The sequence below is a fragment of the Salmo trutta genome, chromosome 8, assembly GCF_901001165.1.
Source record: "Salmo trutta chromosome 8, fSalTru1.1, whole genome shotgun sequence".
NCBI lineage: Eukaryota > Metazoa > Chordata > Actinopteri > Salmoniformes > Salmonidae > Salmo > Salmo trutta.
Window position 1 is genome coordinate 9,404,112 of NC_042964.1, and position 25,537 is coordinate 9,429,648.

At 43.3% G+C, this 25,537-nt stretch overlaps 1 protein-coding gene across 4 annotated transcripts in view; it reads right to left on the reverse strand.

Moving 5' to 3' along the window:
- Positions 1-24,938, reverse strand: part of LOC115198148 (reticulon-3-A) — a 33,356-nt gene extending 8,418 nt beyond the window's left edge. The window contains exons 1-5 of one of the 4 annotated variants that reach the window (XM_029759879.1): positions 24,646-24,938; positions 16,615-16,662; positions 5,060-5,267; positions 4,055-4,193; positions 2,853-2,922 (exon numbers count right to left, since the gene is read on the reverse strand). In XM_029759879.1, coding sequence (XP_029615739.1) covers positions 2,853-2,922; positions 4,055-4,193; positions 5,060-5,267; positions 16,615-16,662; positions 24,646-24,742 — 562 coding nt within the window. In that variant the 5' untranslated portion in view covers positions 24,743-24,938. Of the gene's footprint in view, positions 1-2,852; positions 2,923-4,054; positions 4,194-5,059; positions 5,268-7,234; positions 7,371-9,569; positions 14,380-16,614; positions 16,663-24,645 lie in introns of those variants that run through there. The other 3 variants (XM_029759881.1, XM_029759878.1, XM_029759880.1) reach the window with 3 other exon arrangements.
- Between the last annotated feature and the right edge of the window lie 599 nt (positions 24,939-25,537).

Below are 25,537 nucleotides of genomic sequence, written 5' to 3' on the forward strand. Positions count from 1 at the left end.
TAACCGACTTGCCAAAAGTATAGTTTGTTAACAAGAAATTTGTAGAGTGGTTGAACAATGAGTTTTATTGACTCCAACCTAAGTGCATGTAAACTTCCGACTTCAACTATACATAAGTATTTCAGACCCTTTACTCAGTACTTGGTTGAAGCACATTTGGTAGCAATTACTATATTGAGTCTTCTTGGGTATGAAGCTACAAGCTTGGCACACCTGTATTTGGAGAGTTTCTCCCATTCTTCTCTGCAGATCCTCTCAAGCTCTGTCAGGTTGTATGGGAGCGTCGCAGCACAGCTATTTTCAGGTCTCTCCTGAAACGTTCAAGCGGGTTCAAGTCCGGGCTCTGGCTGGGCCACTCAAGGACATTCAGACTTGTCCCGATGCGCCTCCTGCATTGTCTTGGCTGTGTGCTTAGGGTCGTTGTCCTGTTGGAAGGTGAACCTTCGTCCTACTCTGAGGTCCTGAGCAGGTTTTCATCAAGGATCTCTGTACTTTGCTCTGTTCATCTTTGCCTCGATCTTGACTAGTCTCCCAGTCCCTGCCGCTGAAAAACATCCCCACAGCATGATGCTGCCACCACCACGCTTCACTGTCGGGATGGTGCCAGGTTTCCTCCAGACGTGACGCTTGACATTCAGGCCAATGAGTTCAATCTTGGTTTCATCACACCAGAGAATCTTGTTTCATGGTCCGAGAGTCCTTTAGGCAACCTCCAAGCGGGCTGTCATGTGCCTTTTACTGAGGAGTGGCTTTCGTCTGGCCCCTCTACCATAAAGGCCTGATTGGTGGAGTGCTGCAGAGATGGTTGTCCTTCTGGAAGGATCTCCCATCTCCACAAGGGAACTCTGTCAGAGTGAACATTATATAAATGTCCAACAACTTTGAAAAACCTGTTTTCACTTTGTCATTATGGGGTATTGTGTGTAGATTGATGAGTAAAACAATGTAATCCATTTTAGAATAAAATGTGGAAAAAACAGAAGTGTTCTGAATACTCTCCAAATGCACTGTACAGGTCATTACATGCACACAACAAGTAGCTCAGGATAGCAACAGTATAATAGTTTGTGTCAGGGTACGGCTAAATCCAATACATTGGAGTTAAGCATTTTTCATAGGCATAGATGTACCCTTTTTCATAATTGATGTGCTAAAATATATAGCAGTCTACTAAAGTAAATCAGACCTACATTACTTAAAGTCTACATCTCCCACTACCACACACATTTTTAGACAGCTGAAGTAGAAACATTTTCTTCTTGAAAATGTACCCATTCTACTTTAGCCATATTTATTAGGGCCCAAATTCTGTTCTGTTTTATTTTTCAAGGTTTTTGATTTTTTCACTCAAATTCACACTTTATTTTTACACACACAATATTAATACGCAACATGAAATAAAAGAACCCAGAAATTTTCCATACGCACAAAAAGGTTGTTTCCCGCTAATTTACATCCGTTAGTGCTCATTTCTCCTCTGCCATGATAATCCATCCACCTGACAGGTGGGGCATATCAAGAAGAAGATTAAACCGCATGATCATTACACAGGTGCACCTTGTGCTGGGGACAATAAAAGGCCACTAAAACGTGCAGTTTTTTCACAACACAATGCCACAGAGTTTTGAGCGAGCGTGCAATTGGCATGCTGACTGCAGTAATATCCACCAGAGCTGTTACCAGAGATTAGAATGTTAATTTCTCTACCATAAGCCGCCTCCAACGCCGTTTTAGAGAATTTGGCAGTACATCCAACCAGCCTGACAACCGCAGACCACGTGTATGGCGTCGTGTGGGAGAGAGGTTTGCTGATGTCAACGTTGTGAAAAGAGTGCCCCATGGTGGTGGTGGGGTTATGGTATTGGCAGGCACATGCTACAGACAACGTACACAATTGCATTTTATTGCTGGCAATTTGAATGCAGAGATCCTGGAGGCCCATTGTCGTGCCATTCATCCGCCGCCATCACCTCATGTTTCAGCAGGATAGTGCACGGCCTAAGTCGGACATGTCACCCATTGAGCATGTTTGGGATGCTCTTGATCGACAGCGTGTTCCAGTTCCCGCCAATATCCAACAACTTGGAACAGTCATTGAACAGGAGTGGGACAACATTCCACAGGCCACAATCAACAGCCTGATCAGCTCTAAGTGAAAGTGATGTGTCGCGCTGCAAGAGGCAAATGGTGGTCACACCAGATACTGACTGGTTTTCTGATCCACACGCTACATTTTTTGTTAGGGTATCCATAGATTAGGGCTGAATTAATATTTTTTTCAATTGACTGATTTCCTTATATGAACTGTAACTCAGTAAAATCTTAGAAATTGTTGTGTTTATATTTCTGTTCAGTATAGAACAAAATTGGATGTTCTAAGTCCACAACAATCCTTTAACCACAGAAGACAAATAAATAAATAAAAATACTTTTAAAAAAAATAATAATTTGAGTGTGTAGTAAATTAGCCTTACGTCTTTCACAGGTTGGCAAAGCCCTGAACAGCTGTGACATTTGCAAACTGTCGATTCTACAAAACATCAAAGTATGAACTCCCGCTATGCATTTCTCCGGCATCAGCGAAAACAAACTGTGTGCCCCACATCCATATAAACATAAATCCATCAAGATTATTCAATACGCGTGTTGGCCGTAGACCAGGTCAGATGGAAATATAGGTCACTAAGTAAAATAGACAGCCCCCTTTCATTCTCATAGGCTTCATGCATGTTCAAACTAGCCGACATGAAAAACTTCTCAAACGCCATAGACCACTATTATATTTCAAAGTGTTTAAAGCTGCACACCACACATACACACGACCTCCGTGCAGCGCTGCAGTAGCCTCTTACCCAGGATGAGGATGGTGATGCCGTTGAAGACGGCTCCTACGTAGGTCAGCAGCCACATCACAACAGCCAACTGGGAGGAAAACAAGCCGGGTTACAGCCAATGATGTCATTAAGTCATTGGTTAGAACACTGGTTGCCTGGGGCCTGTTCAAGAGAGGTTAAGTAGTTCAAACCTTGCAGACAGAAATGTAGAACAGGCATGGTTCTGTCATGTAGAATAGCATTACATTATGTGAACGTTCTCTAAATTCCCACCCCCTATGGAATACATCCACGGTTCGTCACCATGACATGCAATATGTATGAATGACTAGGGAGAATATGCCCCTGACAACTGTTGTTGGGTCAAATATTTTTTTTAATCCCCATGTTGGCTAAGGTTAGGTTATGGAGGTATGGTAATCTGATCCTATATCTAAGGTTAAGGACAGCTTCTACCTCCGGCTAGAGAGAGGGATTCAAGGTTGATTTAATAAGCTGGGAGTGAAGTTACAGTAAGGAGCCTCATCTCTGCCATAGCGGCGGTGGAATGGACCAGCGAAGGTCGTCTTGGTCTGATAGGTTGGTATGTCGGGTCTCTAATGAGCTGGCACACTGGAAGTAGCCCCCCCCTCCATCTCCGCAGCATAGCTAACCATGAGCTGAGTTCTAGGTCCACTAGCTAGCTGCCATCTGATGGCTGCGGTGCTAACCCAGGGCTTATTTAGCACCTGCTCTGTGTGATTGATGCACACAGCCATACCATGGAGCTCTCCCTCCCTCTCCCATAGTCACATGGGCAACTTGACTATAGATCCCTGTCACACTAACACTGCAGGATACAATAGGGTTGAGTTGCTAGAAAGGTTTATTAAAGACACATACAGCAGGGAGTGTTCAGTGTGTGCGAGTTATAAAAAGATTGTGCGCCAGGAGAAGAGAGTTAAAGGGGGAAGAGACCTAGGAATATGAGAAGGCGTCAGTCAGTTTAGGACTGTCAAGCATGATACCTTGTTTAGGGTCCCGTCCATATTTACACACAAGTGTATGTAAGCACAAGACCCTAAACGAGGTAAGATGCAAGATGATGCACGCAAACACACAAGGGCTACTATGGAAGGAGTCACTGGTCTAACACTATCAATCATGAACCGAGGGTCAGATACCCAAAGGGGGGGATGACAACTGACTGACAGGCAGGCAGGACAGACCCCTAAACTCACCTTCAGGGAGTCGATGAGGTCCTCGACCAGGAAGAGTTTGCGCAGCTGTTTTAGGAGTCGGTTGATATGGGTCAGACTGGCGTCCACGTGCTTGCGGAAGGTCTCAGGGGGAACGCTGACATCTTTCTCCATCAGAGCTCTGAGGAGAACCAACCACAGCATGGTAGACGAAGCTGTGATCTCAGACAAAACTCCTAAATGCTAATCTAACAAATTGCTTTCATTGGACCATTTCAGGCTAACCTGCTATGAGCTAATCACTAAAATAACAAATTGCATGGTTTAATTTGGTAATTTCAGGCTAACGTGCTAAGCGCTAATTAGATCGCCGCTAAACCAACCAAGCCGCTTTAAATTTCACGTGATTGCTAGTTTGTCTTTTTTTCTATTACAACAATTGTTTTCAGGCATACATGAGTAATAGAGTATTAGGCCCCGTTCACGTAATCAGATCTCTGCAAATGCCGAGGTAGTGTTCAACATTGCAGGAAGCCCATCCAAATGACTTCATCTGATACAAGTGCAATGTAGGCAGCCTGGAACGCAGCCATTGCATTAGTCAGTCTGTACGGCTGGGCTGTGACGCTCAACTGAAATAAGCCCCCCTCTCCAGTATAAAATGATTAACTCAGGCAAGGGTTATGACAAGCACAAATATGCTGCTGGAGCTTTGCATTTATTTATTTTTTTTCATTTGGAGGGTTTTCAGCAGATAGTAATTTCCCAGTGGCAACCAAAAATACTACGATGAAGACGTATATTCATCATACTAAAAACGGCAATAACTTATAAAATGGGGCATAGCGTTTCTACTGGTCGTGTGGTGAGTTAAACTCCTGGCCCTACTTAGGCTAATCTGGTAGACATTTTGCCAACAACAGCTGTGTGTGTCCTATCAAGCAACCTCTACTGCCACCACCGTCTTTTTCATGTTCTAACAACCAAACCAATACAAGAGTTGGTAGTTAAGCATCACAAGGTTCCCTATGGAGTGTGCTGCTTTACTTGAAGGGGTGTCCGTCATCGGACTTCTGCACGGCCTGGACGACAGCCTTGTAGATGCGGAAGGAGATGGTGACACAGAGCAGGGCGAGGAGCAGGTAGGAGACAACGCTGATGACGCTGAACGCCGCCAGGGACAGGAGCGTCAGCAGGGACAGGCCGAACACCACGCCAGACTTCTTGGGGTCTCGCCAGTGCACCAAGTCCTTGACTAGAGTGGGTGAGAGATAGGGGTGTGTAGGGGGAAAAGGTGTGTGTGTGTGTATTTATTGTTTATGTGGAGTAGAGAGATTAGGAGGGAGAAGAGAGGAAATAATGACGGTTACTCATTGCACAGCGTGTACGGACCACACAACTAACAAATTGTGATCTCCAACCTCAGACCTATATATATAAAAAAAGTGTGTGTGTGTGTGTGTGTGTGTGTGTGTGTGTGTGTGTGTGTGTGTGTGTGTGTGTGTGTGTGTGTGTGTGGGGACAGAGTCATGCATGCAGAATTTATATTCTCCCTTCTTCATCTGCATGAAAAGGAGGCATTTAAAGAAACCTTGGGTAAATGGCTGACTCCCCACGTGCCTCTGGGGGCTCCAGGCTTGGGCTGCTGTGTGTTTCAGCTGATTAAGGGGGAGAGCAGAGCAGTGCAGACACACACACACACACACACACACACACACCCCTCCCACTCCCCTCTAGAGGATCCATAATGCAACCACAGAGGAAATTCTGTTGGCGTTTTGGTTTCACTCATTCACTACACCCCCCCCTGGCCCCACATACCGACACTGAGATCTAGCATGTCATGTCTACAGGCCTACCGTGGGAAATGCATGTCAAAATAGGGCAGCTATGATTAATATCGTCATATGTTATCAGCTTGTAAGCAGCTGCGTCGTGGGGGAGTGTTACAGATGGGTAATAGGAATTTATCCAGGGATGCACATAGTAGAGGCACAAATTTACACAAGATTGAGTGGAGGAGAAAAACACAATCACTTATCTATATCCTGTTTCAGTAACAGGATGTGATGGTTGTGAAATCAGGCTACACTGCAGATAGTTTTACATTAATAAAATACCCACTCATATTGGCTGCAGTGTGTCATTGTTAACTAGCAATTCTAGACAACTGTGTGGGTGTTTATTGAACGAGGGAGGATTGAGGGAATAAATTAAGATACTTGGTTCTCATAGTGCTCTTTTACCCTTCCTCTAATTCAGTATTGTTTTCTTACAACTAATGTAATAAAAAACACTGCTCCTCTGCAGGCCTATATATCAAAAATCAAAATCTCCATTATTAAATAACATTGTTCCAAATATACTACAATATGAAGAGTTGTGTATCAGTTCAAATGTGAAGCATGGCTGCTTGACGGTGAAAAATAAAATAAACTTGTTTACAGACTGACAGAGCAGCAGCGCCCCTGTTGTAGGAGGACAGACAGCACTCTAATGTTCCCGATGCTGCCTGACTATCTGCTGAGCAGCGCCGAATGAACAACTGGGGTTTCCTCACCCAGCACTGCAGGGGTCCCGAGCCCCTCCCAGCATGCTTGCTGGTACCCACAGGGAGGCAGCCTGGGCTGACGGCCCTCGTTCATTATCAGAGCTGCTTTCTACCTCATTGGACAGCAAGCAGCTCTTAAAGGTACAGGCACCACACCACCTCCTGCTGCTTGGCAGTACGTGTGTGTGTTTGACCTAATACAACAGCCTGGACACAGACTGGAATTCTTTACTCCTGTGAAGCTAAACCAGCTGCTAAAACTTCATTATGCAATTCAAATACCATAGGTGACTACACACATTGGCATGGGTGGGTAACTTTTATTCTAGTCTTCACATGATCCACTTCCTTCCGACTGACTGGCTGGCCCCATCCCTCACAGTCCACATAAACACAGGATTAACACAAATCTTACTGAAATTGGACTGCCTGATTTGAACTAATCTTTAAAGGCCTGGCAGCAAGTCAAGATTTTCTTACTAGCCCAAGATACCACAGTCCAAATGGGTACCCTATTTGGGAAGATGACTGATTCACATCAGCAGGAGTATATCCATTTCTTTTGGAGGCCTATTGATGGAAAACTGGTAGACCCACGCTGCAATTATCAACAATGGAGCCAAGCCAACTAAAACAGGTAGTTAAAACGCACTAAAATAAACTTAACTCACCTAGCCAGGCATTCCACGCCTTATAACCAGCGGAGTTGAGGCAGCAACACTGTGGAAGCTGAGGGACAGGACAAGGTTCAAATGGAAAAAAATGGCACTTAAAAAGAGAAATCCTATACATGTAGCAGATTGAGAGAAAAATAGACCCAGATATTTAAGCTATGCTTTTTAAAATGTTGGTCTTAAAATATACAGTAACCACTAGTCAACATTATGAACACCTGCTCCTTCCATTGAACAGCGTTCACCTGGAGCCACCTGGTCAATTGATCATCCCTTATGGATGTCACTTGTTAAATCCACTTCAAATCACTGTAGATGAAGGGGAGGAGACGGGTTAAAGAAAGATTTAAGCCTTGAGACATGGCTTGTGTACGTGTGCCATTCAGAAGCGGAATGGGCAAGAGAAAATATTGAAGTGCCTTCGAACAGGGTATGGTAGTAGGTGCCAGGCTCATCGGTTTGTGTCAAGAAATGCAACGCTGCTGGGTTTTTCACGCTCAACAGTTAACCGTGTATCAAGAATGGTCCACCGCCCAAAGGACATCCAGCCAACATGACAACTGTGTGAAGCATTGGAGTCAACATGGGCCAGCATCCCTGTGGAATGCTTTTGACAACTTGTAGAGTCTATGCCCAGATGCATTGAGGCTGTTCTGAGGGCTAAAGGGGGGGGGGACTCAATATGAGGAAGGTGTTGCCAATGTTGGGTAAACTCCATATATATAGTGCATTATTGATCAATATGTTAGAATAAAAATGCAACCTTTACTATATACACACACATTGTGCTAAAGCATCTTTCAAACAGTACTTGACTGTAATACTTCTTTATCATTCCCTCCACGACCGCATGGCATACACCTTCCCCTAGTTACTGGTTGCCTCAGTGATGACCTACCGTTCCAGAGCATACCCGAGGTGCAGGTTAAGCTCGCAGCGACTCTACGGGTTTTGAGTGCATCCTGCATTCACCCGTCTGCATACCAGTCAATGTGTGCCAGGTTTGGATTTCATTTCTGCACTGAGCGGGAAGAGAATAGGAAGAGGTCCCCTATTTGCTTTAACACTGAAGTAGAGGGCTAGCCTGAAAGCAGACGACCATTACACTAAATGTATATAAATAGAGTAGACTTTACAGCTTGTTAGACGGTATGTAACAATGACAGCGGTGATAACGTATGCAATATTGGATATGTCAAAACATTTTTTTTTTTTACTTCTGTTAATTTTTGTAAATACTTTCTGAAACTGCATTGTTGGTTAGGGGCTTGTAAGTAAGCATTTCACTGTAAGGTGAATACCTGTTGTATTCGGTGCATGTGACAAATAACATTCGATTTGACGATTTGAGATATATATTGAGCAGAAGTCCATTTACTGCATCCTTTGTACGATTAATACCAAATTGGTCACACACACACACGGCATATAATTTTCCAGATAAGGGAAGGAGGGGGGGGTGCTGTACCATGATTCAAGAGGAGAGGACAAGATTAATTAGAGCGATTGGTACCCTGCATCTCAGCCTACTGTGACAATTGTCACACAAAATAAAAAGGAGGGCCAATGCCCCCTAGCCTGGTCCCATCAGTATGGACTTTTGCCAACTCACACTTAGGCACATACAGATCTGAGAGCAGCCCACAATAACCCATGAATATCAGAGTATTTCTCACATAATTCTCTCTGAGTCTGGTCATGCTTTCTAACATCCAATTCAGCAGGATCATAATAATGAATGACATCATCATAAAAAAGGTTAAGTAAAGTCCGCTCCTTCAAAATGACCATCAGTCTCTGGAATGATTGTCTCCCGTCCTGTGCAAGTGCACCGTGGCGTGGAACGTCGCCCAAAGCAGAAACCCAACACTGGTGGATCGACTATTCCGCCTGACTTCCAGGGACATTGCAAGCAGACACCAGGACGCCACGTCTGAACTGCCCACCACCCAATGTCCGACCATGATTACTGCCAAGCTTAAGGACATGGGGAGGGGGGGGGGGGTCATTTTGAAAATACACACACAGCACAATATATAGTTTGACCATTTTGACTTCCGTAATAACTGCACTCTGAACGTGGAGAACTTCAGAAGGCTTGACTGTAAGATAAATATTTCAGTAATACAGCCATGGTGCCTGTATCAGAATAAAAAAGAAAATCAACATGGTGATTATATACCACATGTTATATAGTTAGTGTGCTCCTATTTTGAATAGGAGGATCAAGATGGGAGAAAGGTGCAAGTGAGAGAGAGAGAGGGGAAGAGTGATCTTGTGCTTTGTTTGTGTGAGGTTAGCAGGCATAGATCCCAGAGGGAAGACATGTTACCTGACAAGTGCGTTAGTATTGCTGCCAAGACATGCTCTGCGAGGTGGTAGGCCTCTGCCACCCACACGTCGATGACCTCTACCTCTTTGGAATATACACCGTCGGAAGCAGGTTTGTTTTGGGGAGAAGGAGGGTCGGAGGTTGTCGATATAAAGGAAGACTGGGATTTCTCAGAAGCCTTGATACTAGACTGGAGGTCAGCCTCCTCCTCTTGGCTGCTGCCCAACTCTTTGAGTGCATTGATAGTGAGGCGTTCCTGCTCCAGATCCATGACCATGGTCGGTGTGGACTGGGAGGGAGGGGCGCCCGTTTTAGGACACTCATCCTTGGCTGTGAGATCTTGACGGAGCTCTTCTGGATCTTCGTCCTGTCGTGACTTCAGGCACTCCCTCATGAACTCGACGAAGCTGTCCGTGGCACCAGAGACTGAGCAGTCCGGCTCAGTGCTTTCTCGGTCACTGGTATTGTCTGTTGACTGGTGTCCTGGTTCAGCTTCCTGAGGTGGAAGTGTCTTGCTGTTGACAATGCCATCTGTAATGAGGATTTCATCGTTCAATTTCTTCTCAGTCTTGGGCTCCAGGGTGCTGCCAGGCAGTTCACTCTGGAAAGAGGGGAGTGGATCTTTGGGAAACTCCCTGGGAGACGGCTGGCCTCCAACTAGCTTGGAGAAGGAGTCCTCTTCAGCCATCGAGGGGATATCCTGCTCCACAGTGGTTGCATTGTTTTGAGGGAGTAGTGTTCCAATATGGATCTGTGAGGTTGGATCGGAAGGAGAAGGCTCACGTACAGTGTTAAAGTTCAGCTCTTTATCACCAATGGTGTCATTCATGGATGGTAGTGCGTCGTCATCCTCAAAAGACTGTCTGTCGTATTTACGGATTGCGTCATCCTCCATGTAGTTGGATTTTGAAAGCACAACTGTCTGCATATAATCCTCTTTAATATCAGACTCTGGCTTCTCTTCAAACTTGGATGAGGGGCAAAGTGGAAGATCCTGAGCTGCAATATCAGCAGAGCTCGATTTAATTAAGATATCTTGCGCGCCAGTTGACCAGTCATCTTCATCATATTCTGGAAAGTCTGAAAGGTTCCCTGCAGTTTTCTCAGAAGAAGGTTTGGCAGTGGAAGGGGAAGACTTTCCATTAGACTCATTGGGAGTCTGTGATTGGTCAGACTCCACTTTCTGTGCTTGTGAAACCTCAGCACTTGAGCCCTTTGACTCATCATTAGGTACTGTGGTATTCATATTATCTGTATCCAATTCAGATTTAAGGATCTTGTGTTTAGGTGAGTAGACAGGAGAGGAGGGAGGAGAATAACCCTCATATTCTAAGGGAGGAATTTGGGAAAATTCCTTTTTAGTCACATCTGGTTGTGGCTCAGGCGTTTTTGGTGCCTCTTTCACAGGGTCTTCTACAACTTCATAACTTTCGTCCTCCATTTCAATCTCCATCTCCTCATCGCTGTAATTCGGCTCGTCCGTCTCAATAACATTGATGGTAGGAACCTGCATTGGCTGCTTTGCTGGCGGGGTTTCCTTTTCTTCAGTAGGGAGAGAAGGAACAGAGGGGTTGTGGGAAGGTGTAGCATCACTTGACAAAGAGGGGCCAGGAACGGAGGCTGTGTCCTCGATGACGGTGTCCTCAGAGTCTCCTGAGCTGTCAACTACCTCTGGGAGCGCCAGATCACCACCCCATGGGGCCTGCTTGGTCTTCAAATCCTTCTCTTTAGTGTCAGAGGAGGGAGAGGGAGAGTCCAAACCAGCAGGAGAAGCAGTGAGCTCGGAATGAAGGTCAGGAGGGCCTTGGGTGTCTGTTATGTAAGCTTTAGGTAGGAAGCTCAGGTCAAATTCTTCCTCGACGCTAGACTGCTGCGCTGGGTCTTTGAAGACATTTTTCAGTTCGGGCCTTTCAATGGGAGAGTCCATGAAAGCATCAGGGACACAGGCAAACGCCTCTGGATGATCAGGCACCACTTTATCTGCCACTTTTAGCTCTTGGGATTTGCCATCCTCCTCTGATACAAGAGCATCTTCAAAGTCGGGCACAGGGGGTAAGTGAGCTCTCATCCAGTCTGCAGTATCTTCAAACTCACTCCCTTGTCGGGCTTCTCCCATGACCTCAAAGGGGGATTCTGGCGATTCCTGATCAATGGAGGCTCCTTTTTTCTGGAAGGGTGACGTGCTCTCTGTTGGCGCCTCAGTAGGAGACGTCTCATAGTGGCGCTCTTTGAAGTGAGGGAAGCCGCCGTCGTTCTTGGGCTCCTTCTTTGCTGCCAGGGCCTCCAGTGCCTTAATCCTCTCAGACACGGGGGACGTCACAGTCGGTGAATCATCTTGCTTTCCGTCAGGCTGACCTGATGATGGGTCGCTCCCGTAGTTTGCGGGAGAAGATGAGTCGGGTTGAGAAGGCCTGGCGAAGCGAAGGGAGGTGGCCACCCCTTCTGAGGAGGGTGTGTCAGAGCCCAGCACCACCCTTATGTCTGCGTCGGCCATGCACAGAGGCAGGGAAGGGAAGGAGGAGGGCATAAAAATCACACACACTCAAACTCCCATGCACTTCCAGTTATAGTCGGTGGAGGCCATTTTGTTGCAGCCCAAGCAGTCATGCATAGCATGGGACAGTTTGAAGTCAGTAATGGATGAGGGCGTCAGTCAGCATGCATTGCTGACTTAACGTCTCAAGTTGTTGCCATTGAAGAGAATTTTCAATAAGGCAACATTGGAAATGACTTGTATGGTCAAAATGATGCAGCTCCAAATGAAATAAGAAAATTGTATCTAGAAACAAAACTGTTATACTGTGTGATAGCATATGCATTGTGGTCTACTTATATCAATCAGATCTTTTGCTATGAATATATTTTTTAAGTACAGCTGCATAGAATATGGCCTGGAGTTTTGTTAAAAATCAGGTACTCTGTGTCTGGTATGTCCTACAAAAGTACTTGTGATGGAGAAAGGGCTGGTACACTCAATCTATCCTTCCTCTATCTGGTTAATATCAACGACCTGACTGAGAACCGTTGAGCCGTCACTTCACATCTCCCGAACACCAACATAAAAGACTACAGGGAATCATAGAACTGAATGTGACAACAGGGATGAGATTTAAAATGTGCCTAGAAGCAAAGGTCACATAGGATAAATGCTCCCTGTTTTAACTTGCGATGCCTTTTAAAATGGGCCAGAGACTAATGTCAAGCGACTGCAGCCTAGTATAAAGGGAGTTAAATTAAAAGGTGTTATTTCTATAATGACCTAATTAACATAAATCATTTGATTACCAAATGAGCGCCCATCTGAACACAACCTATAGGCCTACATACAAAGGGGAACACTCTGAAGGGGAACACTCTGAAGGGGAACACTCTGAAGGGGAACACTCTGAAGGGGAACACTCTGAAGGGGAACACTCTTCCTCGTGTCTTCAATACTGCAGATGTCTGTGTAAGTAACGCAATGTCAATATAATGATGTTTAAGCGTCATACCGTAATCTTGTAAATTAGGTACGATATCAAACAGAAGAACGACAATCCAATATCTTTAATGTACTGAGATGACTCATCCCAGGAATGAATACAGTGCACTACCTCCGACTCAAAAATATAACCAGAGTGAAATTAAATCATTGATTTACAGGACTAGTCTCATCCTCAGATGACCTACAGACCAATTTGCAAGCATGACTACGTCGCACTATTCTGGCCTTGTCCCACCCGACTATCGGTGTAATCAATAAGAACACCCAGCTAACATAGCACACATAACAAGCTGGACAATAGTCCTGGTGTTGAGGCTTCCTAAATCATGTCCCCCCATGTGCTACAGTCTGTCAATACGCCACTAAGCACGCTAACCTGCTGCTATTGCCACACGCCACAGCTGAAGTAACTGAGTCAGACTGGGACAAGGATCCCCCTCAATGGCACAGTACCACGGGTATCCTGGGTCATAAGCCGCAAGATGTTCCAAGCTGCTCCAATAATCACATGATCCCTTTTCAGCCTAATGGTCCCCCCCTGTAATTTTCCAAACACCCTGAGACAAGCTATCACAGTGGACAATTGGCAGCTATATTGGGAGGTAAACATCAGCTGTCTGCTTGCCTCTGCAATCCCCAGGCAAACAGAGACCAAGGTTTGACCCCTGCTTTGAGGCAATATCTCCGGCAGGAACAGGTCAAATATGCAGTTGGTACTTTTTCCAAATGCAACAAGGTCCACTTCTCCTTCTATATGGTTATTTACTATAAATGGAGCCAAGAGATCCAAATCAATGGCTCCGTTTCTTTTCAAATCCAATGTTATAGTACATTTCATAAACTACCCAACAGCTTACGTCAACGAGTTAATAGTATCCTGTTATTGTAGCTTGGTGCTCTGTATAGGCATTGTGGCTGGTCAGCATGACCCTGCATCCACCCTAAACCCACAGCACCGCGGACATGTTGTTCATCAGTACACAACTCAAGGGTGGGCTGTCTTGGTCTGGACCTTCCCCTCCCATTGAGATCCATTATGCATTGTTCAAACTAGGCCACATACACGAATGGACTTTCCATCTAGCCGAAAACAATGTAGTATTTTGGCTCAACGCAAGTAAACAAATTACAAAACAGCTACCGCACCGTGAACAGGAATCAGAGCCACTGGCAACAGGGAGCCCACACTCCCTGACTGGAATCACAAACACGACCCAAAAAACATATGATAAACTGTCAAACACGGTTTTGTAATACTCATTCAACCTCTGATGAGAACATCACTTCCTGTGGTCCTCAGTTGTTAGAGATACAGAGGTTATCATATTACGTCATCTACTCCCCACAGTAATTGGAGTTGAGTGCTAAAGTGTGTGGGATTCAAAAAAATATATATAAAAAATAAATAAAATAAAAATAAAATAACGGACACTCATTACTAATCCCCGTTTTAAATGGACTATTGAACATGGTCCAACAAACGTCTCACATCCCAAAATATGTCAGGCAGGAAGACTCAAAAAGGGAGGCATTTCTTCAAGATGAGAAAGTGTAAATCAGCTCAATCATTTTGGCACTGTGCAGATGAGTCAAATAGTTTACTTGATAAGACACAGCCTTCCAGCAGGGATCACAGCTTGGCTAAATCAAGAAAAGGTTTTCCTCTAGACAAGAGCTAGACACCTTTAAAAAAGGACTAGAAGTGCATATTAGGTATACATGTGAAGGTATGAGGATATTGCGCGTTTAAGTCACCTTCCACTTGTGCATCGATTCCCGAGGTGGTAAGCCTAGAATCTGGTATTGTTAAAAATGATACTAGTACTACTATTCACAAAAGCATGAACACAGTGAAATATTTTTGCTGCAGAGAAAAGGAGTCACTATATGATAAGAGATGAAATTCCATTGGGTACAGCAGTGTCATTTCCAATTAGTGATGGATGGAATAGCTCCAAGGCCCATCTCCCTCACTGTGTGATTAGCTGACTGTTTTTGACTTAATATCCTAGCACTACATAGGACAGATTCAGTTTCTGGCCATCTAGTCTGGCTTAAGTTTAATACTCTTGCTATGCTGTCCAAGTCTACACATTGTAGGCTACTTTTATAAAACACTAACGAAATTGTGTTCCAGAAAACAAACCATGAAAAAAAAAGCTACATGAAAAAAAAAAAAAAAAAAGAATACATGCATATTACGATAGTCCCTAAAATAAAAACTACTTTTTGGCTCCAGCAGTGGTGACATGCAAAAAGCTTAAGAAGCTATAAGCAGAGGTAGAGGGGCAGAGCGCATCCAGGGAGGAGGGCTCCGACCCCAGCCTTAAGCGGGCATAGAGCAGCGAGTGGAGTGGATCCCTCCCCAGTGCCTCTCATCCTCCAGTGCCGGTGAAGGGACTGGGGTGGGAGGCTCTTAGAGATGGGGCATAAGGCCTGGATGAAGGGGCCATCTATCACAAGGACAGCTAGCGTCCCTCTGGGACAACCAACCTGAGCCATTTTTAGAGTTTTTCCCTCATCGTGAACCTGAAATTCTCTCAGCTTTCTTAAAATAAGGTGGCAATCTTGGGATTATCTTGGACCTACAGTGCTGTTGACCTAAATAGCGCGACAGAGTGGAGCAGGCTGTAAGGACTGGGAATAGATCGGCTCGCTGTCATTTGTAGGTCTTGTCAGTTTTCTGATGGGGGTAAGAACAGGGGGGGTTCTGGGGGAGGTTAGAGAGAGCTTTGGGGAATTACTCAACTAATTCCAAACATGCCCTATTCCTCATCACTGAGCTGCTAGTTTGATATGCCTCCTTGATGCCAATTTATTCCATCAACATTTCAACCTATTCCACTGGGAAAGTCAGTGCATTCCATTGGGAAGCAATGTACTGTATCACTACACCATCAATAGATGGCTTGATCCATTACTGTACATCTCAATTAGCTCTGTGGATTAACCAATTCATCACGTGTCAGGCTGTGTGTCTAGCATATATGCTGTATCCAGTATGGTACATAACATGCATGTCTGAAGACATCTTCACTTAAAAACAGGCTTTAAATCTGAACTCTGTGCAAACTTCCCTAAACATTTATTTATTTTTATTTTTTTTTTAAACACGTGATCCTCCCTTGCCATGCACCATGGGCGTCAGTCAGGGGCTTCGGGGTTGGGCCTGTTGCTGCTAGTAATTGAACAGGTCTGGCCTCCAGTTGGGGGGGGAATTGAAAATTCCAAGTCAGACACTGTTGAAAAAGGGAGGAGCCTCGCTGCCCTGCTAAATTGCAATTAGTGCAGGCGGTCAGCAACATAGGAAACAGATGGGATACAGTTACAGGGCTTCTAGGGGTGGGCTCTGTTGAAGACTGCGTAGTGGGGGTGGAATTAAATGTTTCCAGGCCTATAGTATGAAGTTCTTGGTCTGGACTAGAGTAGGAGAAGGGCACTAGAGAGGAATGGAAGGCATTACAGCGGCAGCCGAGCAAGAGAGAATGACAGGGAAAGAGAGCGTGAAGATCGTGAGAGGGAGGATAGCAGACGAGCAGCGTAACAGAACCATACACTTGCCTTGAGGAGACTGAATGAGAGATACAGGCGAAGAGGAAAGAAAGGAATCTGAAAAAATAAAAAAAGGACAGAAGAATGAACATCCTACAGGGGCAGAAAATCTCTCCCATCCCCATAACAACCACCCACCCACCATTTTATACATTAACGTCAACTGGATGCCTGGTGGGGCTCCCACTAATCCAACCTTATATCAACTATACAATACTGTATGCTTTATAACGTGGACTGTGTCAGAAGCTACGGTAAAATATCTACTAACATGCAAACCCCATGCAACTGGTAGGGTCTACCAGTTTACTACCAATAAACACCTATGATCAACTTAATCCATGCACTTAACATTTCCTATGCAGGCAAAGACAATAACAAATATGACAAATTCTTCTTTACGACACACAAATAACGATGCGTCGAACGTCGTCACACTACTCATAACATTGTATTTTCCATGTAATTGTTATGCAATTTGTACATATCTCATATGGTTTACGATACCCGTTGCCAATCAGACAGCCACATTGCACTCACTTGATGGTAATTCATTATGTAACCTAAGTGATCACAAGAGGAGTTTTTGTAGAGCAATAGTCCCATCTAACAGCCTCCATGAATATCGAAGGAGGAACAAGGTTTTCCTTTTCCTTCCTTACACATTTAACAGCTGGGGAACACCAGAGGAGACATGGAGGGGAATTTCTTCAGCTGTGAGTGAGATGGCAACAATGATGTATATAAACCCTGGATTACTGATGCTATGTATTGACCATTGAGAGGCTTTGAAGCCACCGGTCGGACATATGACACCCCTAGTAGGAGCAGTCCTCCATAGGAATGAAAGGAATTCTACAGTGGTTTAAATAATTGGATTCAAGGACAAAATTAAATGTATTTAAGTATTTTTGTTTTAGTGCAGACAGTGACATTAGTCATCTCTAAACATTGTACTTTAAGGAAAACTTTGTATTTTCATTTCGCTCACATACAATTTAAAAGTATGCATTAAAAAGGTGTCTAATATAATAAGTGGGGCAAAAATGAAAGTAGACATGAATACATTTTACAACAGCGGGAGAATACCAAGATGGAGGAACAGTGGCTTCAACACAGAGACACCTATCAGTCTAGTGCATGCATGCAGCCACGTACAGTTGAAGTCGGAAGTTTACATACACCTTAGTCAGTTTCACAATTCCTGACATTTTATTCTAGTAAAAATTCCCTGTCTTAGTTAGGATCACCACTTTATTGTAAGAATGTGAAGTGTCAGAATAATAGTAGAGAGAATGATTTATTTCAGCTTTCATTTCTTTCATCACATTCCCAGTGGGTCATTAGTTTACATACATTCAATTTGTATTTGGTAGCATTGCCTTTAAATTGTTTAACTTGGGTCAAATGTTTTTGGGTAGCCTTCCACAAGCTTCCCACAATAAGTTGGGTAAATTTTGGCCCATTCCTCCTGAGAGCTGGTGTAACTGAGTCAGGTTTGTAGGCCACCTTGCTCGCACACACTTTTTCAGTTCTACCCACAAATTCTCTATAGGTTTGAGGTCAGGGCTTTGTGATGGCCTTCCCAATACCTTGACTGTTGTCCTTAAGCCATTTTGCCACAACTTTGGAAGTATGCTTGGGGGTGATTGTCCAGTTGGAAGACCCATTTGCGACCAAGCTTTAACTTCCTGACTGATGTCTTGAGATGTTGCTTCAATATATCCACATTTTCCTCCCTCATGATGCCACCTATTTTGTGAAGTGCACCAGTCCCTCCTGCAGCAAAGCACCCCCACAACATGATGCTGCCACCCTCGTGCTTCACGGTTGGGATGGTGTTCTTCAGCTTGCAAACCTCCCCCTTTTTCCTCCAAAACATAACGATGGTCATTTTGGGCAAACAGTTCCATTTTTGTTTCATCAGACCAGCAGACATTTCTCCAAAAAGTACAATCTTTGTCCCCACGTGCAGTTGCAAACCATAGTCTGGCTTTTTTTTGTTAATGGTGGTTTTGGAGCAGTGGCTTCTTCCTTGCTGAGCAATCTTTCAGGTTATGTTGATGTAAGACTCGTTTCACTGTGGAAATAGATACTTCTGTACCCGTTTCCTCCAGCATCTTCACAAGGTCCTTTGCTGTTGTTCTGGGATAGATTTGCACTTTTCGAACCGAAGTACGTTCATCTCTAGGACACAGAATGCGTCTCCTTCCTGAGCGGTATGACGGCTGTTTGTACAGATGAACGTGGTACCTTCAGGCGTTTGAAAATTGCTCCCAAGGATGAACCAGACTTGTGGAAGTCTACAATTTTTTTCTGAGGTCTTGGCTGATTTCTTTTCATTTTTCCATGATGTCAAGCAAAGAGGCACTGAGTTTGAAGGTAGAAATACATCCACAGGTACACCTCCAATTGACTCAGGCTAATTGACATCATTTATCAGAAGCTTCTAAAGCCATGACATCATTTTCTGGAATTTTCCAAGCTGTTTAAAGATACTGTCAACTTAGTGTATGTAAACTTTTGACCCACTGGAATTGTGATACAGTGAATTATAAGTGAAATAATCTTTCTGTAAACAATTGTTGGAAAAATTACTTGTCATGCACACAGTACATGTCCTAACCGACTTGCCAAAACTATAGTTTGTGAACAAGAAATTTGTGGATTGGTTGAACAACAAGTTTTAATGACTACAACCTAAGTGTATGTATACTTCCGACTTCAACTGTATAATCTTGTCTTGCCCATTCACCCTCTGAATAGCACACATACACAATCCATTTCTCAAGGCTTAACATTCCTTCTATAACCCGTCTCCTCCCCTTCATCTACACCGATTGAAGTGGATTTAACAAGTGACATCAATAAGGGATCATAGCTTTCACCTGTTCAGTCTCAGTCATGGAAGAGCAGGTGTTTTTAATGATATATATATATATATATATATATATATATATATATATATATATATATATATATATATATATATATATATATATATATATATATATATATATATATATATATATATAGAGATATCTCTATATCTATATATGTGTGTGTATGATATATGGTAAAGTTCATGAGCCGGTTAATCAATAAGAGTCATCGTCGCCCCAAACGATTCACGTAGGAGACTGGCTGATCAGGTCGACGAGCCCTTGCTATGTAACATTCCTCTTTAAGACTCGCCCAGACTCTCAAGCTACCTATGCCACACCTGCAATAAGAAGTTAGTCAACGTTCCACTTCTTTCGCTGACAATTCCAAATAGCCTGAAACCATTGGTGGTAGCGTGCAAGTACATGAACCATTTCAGATGGAAACGTATCCTCCCAGGTGTCCACAAAAACAACCTCTAGAGTCACTTATCTAAGAAGATCTATGCATGAGAACCACTCCCTTTTAGCATACAGACAAAGATGAAAAATTTGCATTTTTACAGACTCGAACCATTCCACTAGTTAAGGTTGTCTATGACAAGGGTTAAACATGGCTTCATTTAGCTCGTGTTTCCAACACTTCCAGCCTTGATACAACATTCTCATGGCCGGCAGACATGAGCAGGAAGTGAACCTGCTTTGGCACCATGCCGCCCTATTCTCTACTACTGGATCTGGATGTAGGCTCATCTATTGGGGGGAGCCCTTGAGGGCCAATGGTAAACAACTGGACGAGGGCCTAACATTGCATTCCCAGTCCTACCAGCCATTTCTGGCCCATCCCGAGGAAAGTCAAGACACTCAAACCCCCGGGGGGGGGGGGCAGTTTGCTGCCTCAGCCCGATTTACTGACCTTAGACTATATAGTCTGCCAGAACAGAGCGCCAGCCAGAGCGGGGGAGAAAATAAGAGGCAGATAGGAGAGGGAGCCAAAAGTACCCCATGTTCTCTCACAAACTACAGCCATGGTCTTATCTGCAGGCTCCTCATTGCACTGGCCTAGATTCTGGATCATTCCTCAGCCTGTATCTGTTTCACTGCATCTTAACGCTCAAGCTAAAACCAGCCGAATGTTGATTCCCACTCTGCAAAATGCAGCATTTCAAATAATAACATTTCTAGTCTAAAGTAATCCTTAGTCACTACTGTATATTTAGTGTAGCTTGAACTAGCACAAATCTTTCAAACTAAAAACATGAATTTCTTGCCGTTTGCTGACCTCAAGCGTCGTTCTAGCTGAAAACGGGTGGAAATCCAGATCAAAATGTCCATAGCCTACGAAACAGGAGAGTCGGTAGAGCACCGGATTTAGCTCTGATAACGGAAAGTAAAATTACAAAATTGATGAGTTTAAATAATGCATCTCCAGTCCAGTAGTTGCTTTGGTTTTACCGGCAGTGTTAACTTCCTATTAAAACAGATGCAGGAAGAAAGAAAATAGCACTGAATCAAACACTGACAACATGAATTCTCCTGTACAGTCCAACAACAGAGTAGACCCATGGACATTCTGCCGCCTTAGATAAATGGTTCCTTTGACGGAGCTTGCACAATCACCTTGTAAAAGCAGCATCGAAAAGAATAGGGGGTGCTTTTCATAAACTAAATAACCCTGACAATCAACTGGCTCAATGCACTTGTAGATGTGAGACCTCTTAGGTCGATCTCTCTGGTCACTTCCTTAGTGATGTCACTCAAGTGTGTTGAGAATGAAGTAGGCAGAAAAGAGACTGGCCAACACCAGCCTCAGATAGCAAGATAGGCCAAGTGTGCAAAGCTGTCATCAAGGCAAAGGGTGGCTACTTTAAAGAATCTCAAATATAACAAATATTTTGATTCATTTAACACTTATTTGGTCACTACATGATTCCATATGTGTTATTTAATAGTCTTGATGTCTTCACTATTATTCTACAATGTAGAAAACACTAAAAATAAAGAAAAATCCTGGAATGAGTAAGTGTCCAAACTTTTGACTGGTACTGTAACTCCATTTGGTTTCCTCCAGACTGGGTGCTACATTACCTTTGCCACGGGACATTGATACTGTACGACAGTAGCGCCAAGGGTCCAACGAGGACTTTAGTGTCATCATTAAATCATACAGCCGAGTTAAGGGGGGAAAAAAATTGTAATGACAAGGCAGCAAGTTACAGGCATCTGGTCTGTGTGACCCAGGCCAAATGAAAGAATGGTAGAGGGACAACTGACAATGTAGCATGGACTTCAGAAAAATGCAAAGGCAATCCCAATATCTTGGAGATTAGTTAGAAAACAACATTTAAATTTACACTTAACGTTTTCAGGTTATCACACTGGCCTAACTAACGCGTCGAACACACCAACAGCATCGTTGCGCAAAATAGTAAGCAGTATCATCTGGATATGTATGCAACTGAAGTTCAACATTCACCTTCTGCTACTATTTCTGTCAAGCCGTCTACGCATACAGTTTGACGCATACGTTCGATAAATCCAACGTATGCGCCACACCGAACGCACTGCTGCAAGGCAAACACAGCATTTGATTGGAAATGAACGCAAATTCTGGTGTACCAAAATGCCATGACTCTGTCGGTGTGACCGAAGCGTAAATATGACTCCCCTTTGAAACATGTACCAGTTAGTAAATGCCTTTGTGACAAACCCACTTGAGGCAATAACTGGTATTCAGCCTTGAGCAGATTACAGAAGCATTCCGTTTGCAATATGAGCTGTAGCCCTTTTTAGCATGCCTTTAAAATACAGTAAACTACATTTAGATGGGTTGGTTGTTAACATATGGCAAAGTAAACCTGTAACACACAACCTGTATGTCAACCAATAAAGTCATGATTTTCTATTTAAGAGCAGTTTGTACATTGATCATCTGATTAGGCTACTTTAGTGTAACATTTTTTATTTATTTAAAAAATATATAATTAAATACAATATACGTGTAGTGAAGCCGCTCAACAACTACGTCACATTGGTCATCAAACAGCCTCCCATCCAGAGCGACACAGAAGCAACCAGGGTCAACGCCCTGCTCAAGGGAAAGATCCCCCCCACAGCTCCCAAAGAGCTGCCCCTCAACCATCCAACACCACCCCCACAGTCCCCCCCGAGAAAAAAATCATCATAATTCCATTCCCCACCCAATGCACCAACAAACTGAACAAAAGAGAAAAAGATGAAGACAAAGGAAAACAATGCAAAAAAACAACAAAGACAAAAATCATAACAGCAAGGCCAACTGAATATGTTTGAGTGCATGTATGGCGGTGTAACATTTATTTTACTATTATTGCCCCAGTAGTATTTTCCAATATGGCATAATATAAAAAAGGAAGCTATAGCCTAATACACAGCTTCAAATGTACTCCCAACAGATGCTTGTTTCAAGTTTTATTAGTGAGACATGGTTTCCTTCCCTAATGGACAATAAACTGTCAGTTTAAGACTGTTGCAGAGACAATAGTGTCCTTTCCTCCCCCCAATCATATAGCTTACAGGACACATGCATCCAAAGACAAAATGGAAACAAAAAACAGACCATAGAATCAATGCATCATAGCGAACAAATGAGAGGGATTGGACTGTTTAGCACTAATATTCTTGCATGGCTTGGTTAACCAATGTAGAGGTGATTTGTCAACAGAAAAAACAACAGGGGGGCTTTAAGAGTTAAGAGATCCTCCCTTAAATTTGCAGTTGCCCAATAACAATGAACAATGTATATAAACCCTGGATTGCTGATGCCATCCATGTATTGAGGGGCTGCAGGTAGCCTAGTGGTTAGAACGTTGGACTAGTAACTGAAAGGTTGCAAGATCGAATCGCCGAGCTGACAAAGTAAAATAATCTGTCGTCCCGCTCCTGACTGTTCCGTCATTGAAAATATGAATTTGTTCCTAACGGACTTGCCTACTTAAATAAAGTTAATAAATAAAATTGAGAAGTTTTGAAACCACCAGTAGGCCCTATGGGAACTCCCCAGTAGGACTGGAATTCTGCAGTATTTCAATTACATGTTTCAAGGACAAAATTACATGCAATCCCTGTAGAGCATGGTGTTTGCAACACCAGGGTTGTGGGTTCGATTCCCACGGGGGGCCAGCACAGAAAAAAATAAAATAAATGTATGAAATGAAATGTATGCATTCACTACTGTAAGTCGCTCTGGATAAGAGCGTCTGCTAAATGACTAAAATGTCAATGCATTTATGTATGTTTTTATTGTAGTGGAGACATTACTCTCTAAAACATATACTTTAAGGGGGAAAAAATGTGTTGGCCTCACAATTGAATAAGTAGGCAGTATGGTGTCTAATAGAATAAATGTGTCAAAAACGAATGTAGAAATTAATAAATGAATTTATATTAAAATAAAAAAAATTAACAATGGGGGAGTGCCAAGATGGAGGAACGGTGACTTCAAAACAGCGCCCCCTGTCAGTCAACTAGTGTATATATAAATCATTGGTAACAATGACTCTGCAGTGCAGATCACAGTCCCTGCAACATGTAGCCATTTCACCGTGGCCCAAATAGAGAATAAAATGTATCATTGCGTTCTGTTTCCTTGTCTGGTAAATACAAAGTTCGGGATTGCAGAGGTTGAGAGAACTTTGGCAAAGCAAGTAGACTAGTTTGGTGTTCCATCAAATCGTGGTGCGCGTTTCTCGAGCCAACGACGGGTAGGTAGGTGGTAACCGTGTCCTAAAACAATTTCTCGTCAGTGGAGTGTCGTTCGATCCCATAAAGGGCGGCGGGTGTTTGTTTGTCAAGTAGAACGTCTAATATTAGGATATTTAGCACCCTTTGACGCCCACAATAATGCAAAATCATCAGTTTACAAGGGATGGACTACTTGTTCAACAACTTGACTATGTCAAGTGCTGACAGAGACAAGGCCAATATACTGGTTAACCTACCCAACGAACAAATAAGTGTAGAGCTAAGCATTTTAAATGTACCTGCCTTTCACGATCCTAAAACATTGTTTTCTTACATTAGAGCAACGGGCTACTTTATTTCAAAGCACCTGTGTTACTGAACGTTTAAACAGAATTTCTATGTTGACTATTGCAACATAGAATGACATCTATCTTACCCGACATTTTTGAGTCTTTGGCCGCAACAGAGTTCTGTCCATCGGCAAGCCCCTGCGACGATGATATCTGGGCGGACTGGGTCATTGAATCTGCCATTTTCCTGTAATTTCACAATATTCTGCACAGTAACGGCGAGAATAAATGTTGTTTTTGTCTGTTATTGCTGTCCTTAAAATAACCTCTTCTTCCGACTTTCCTCCTATTCCCAAAGAGCGGGGTGCAAGTGTCACCGAGCCTGTGCACCTTCACGCGCACCTACTGAAGCGCTGTGAGTGTGCGGGATAGAAAGAGCGAAACAAGGCGGACATTTGACGTTAGCTCATTTAAAGGGCTATACCCAACATTTTCCCATTGTGTTTATAAATGTTTAGCCTATTTATGGCAAAATACCTACCACATTTTATTACGCAAACATGACCCTATGTTTTCTAATTTCAGAATGTAAATAGGCTATTTAAAAAAACAAAGCCCAGTGTAGGCCTATTCACAGAGATGGGCAGAATTTATTTTCTGTTACATGATTTGGAAATATGTATACTGAACAAAAATGTAAAGCAAAATGCAATAATTTCATCGATTTTTACTGTTACAGTTCATATGAGGAAATCAGTCAATTGAAATAAATTCATTAGGCCCTAATCTATGGATTTCACATGACTGGGAATACAGATATGCATCTTTTGGTCACAGACACCTTAAAAACAAAATGGGCCTCACAATGGGCCCAATGGATCTCATCACAGTATTTTTGTGCATTCAAATTGCCATCGATAAAATGTTATTGGGGCGGCAGGTAGCCTAGTGGTTAGCGCGTTGGACTAGTAACCAGAAGGTTGGAAGATCTTATTCCCGAGCTGACAAGGTACAAATCTGTCGTTCTGCCCCTGAACA